Source organism: Merops nubicus, unplaced genomic scaffold, assembly GCF_000691845.1.
Source record: "Merops nubicus isolate BGI_N331 unplaced genomic scaffold, ASM69184v1 scaffold12295, whole genome shotgun sequence".
Lineage (NCBI taxonomy): Eukaryota > Metazoa > Chordata > Aves > Coraciiformes > Meropidae > Merops > Merops nubicus.
In genome coordinates, this window is record NW_008609002.1 from 19,944 (window position 1) to 21,407 (window position 1,464).

A 1,464-nucleotide genomic window follows, 5' to 3' on the forward strand; every position below is an offset into this window, starting at 1 on the left:
TTCAGTTGCTCAAGAGGAAGAGGGAGGGGTGAGGGTGTTGAAATCCACCCTGTTTTCACCCTACCTTTGGCAGCAGTGATTTTGATCTCTGTTTTACAACCATATGTTACAAGCTTGTACACTGTGGCTTGCACGTTCTCACAAAGCTCGTCCCTCCCATGGATCCAGCTGCCTAAAACTGAGGGGTTTGTAGTGATGTAAACCAGCTCTGGAGTCAGCTTCACTTTGAGGCTCTTCTCCAAGTCTCTCAGCGTGGGTAGATTCAGCTGTGATGGATCAAGAGAGCCCAAATCTTGTCCTTTCCTCCCCATCCTCTGCCTGGTCTTACCATCTCCTCAAGGTGACCATCTCCATAAGGCGAGTGGTGGGCCTCAACAGCAGCTGGAGGTGGGTTTCTGTGGGTCTGCAAGGCATTTAGCTTTTTGCCCTTCCCTGTCCTAGCTGGATGCCTGTAACAGACCCTGCCTGCTCTGAGAAACTGGATAAAACCCAAAGACACTTGGGGGAGAGGTTGGCTGATCTGCTGGGCACTCAGCACTACTCCAGTTAAGTTGTCGTCAGTCATTTCCAAAAGGTCACTGGGTTTTATAAGTTTTCTATTTAGATTTCTCTCGGTCTTCTGTTTCTAAGATCACTTAGGGAATTGAAGTCTTTAAAGACATTTCATTTTCCATCAGTGCCTCTGTTGTGCAGATCCTGGAAACTCAGTGCTGGTGGCTAAAGAGCAAATACTGTTCTCATAATAGGAACTTTCCTTCTGATCCTTTTGGAGGTTGCCAACTCCTCCTCCCTTAGCCTCCAGCCATCAGAGGCTCCCATTTCTCATGAGCCTCTCATCCTAGTTTTGTTCCCAACTGACAGTTTGCTGTGGGAGGGTTTTATGTATGCAGACAGTGACTTGGCTTCCAGGAGGAAGCTGATGCTTCTTTCTCTTGTTTATTTTTGTATCTTTTGTCTTTTTTTTTACAGCCAGGGAAGCTTTTGAAGAAGCAGGAAGCATCTTAAGTGGCCATGTAACGATGGGGATGTATTTGGAAGATGATGCTTTGGCTTTGTAAGTTGTTTCACTTTTTCTTTGGGGAGAAATCAAACAGATCTGCATTTAGTGAAAGCCAACACCTAGAGCAAGTGTCACTGGCCATGCTGAGGGTTTGGCAGCAGTTCTAAGCAGCTACAAGTGACTTATTCCTGTGGAGAGGTTGGTCAGGACTCAGCCAGAAGATGTAGCCCTGACTCTGCCACCCCTTTGCAGCCTGTCCACGGGCAACTCATTTTGCCTTGTTGCAGCTGATGATCACTCTGAGTATTTTCAGACCTCCAGCCCTGCCAGCCCCCCAGGCATCTGTTGGCTTCCTCCTACAAATGGGACCAAACTCTTTATGGAGCAAAAAAGAGTCTGGGAAAATGATACCCTCTAGCTATGATCAGTGTGTGAGGAAGAAAAACCAGCTCTGCCCTTCTCTT

General features: G+C 47.2%; 1 protein-coding gene across 1 annotated transcript in view; it reads left to right on the forward strand.

The window, feature by feature from the left end:
* TXNDC16 (thioredoxin domain containing 16) overlaps positions 1–1,464 on the forward strand; it is a gene marked incomplete at its 5' end in the record, with an annotated part of 29,903 nt that overhangs the window by 19,615 nt on the left and 8,824 nt on the right. Inside the window, one exon of the mRNA XM_008940464.1 lies at positions 970–1,054. Within this exon, the coding sequence (XP_008938712.1) occupies positions 970–1,054 (85 nt within the window). The remainder of the gene's footprint in view (positions 1–969; positions 1,055–1,464) is intronic.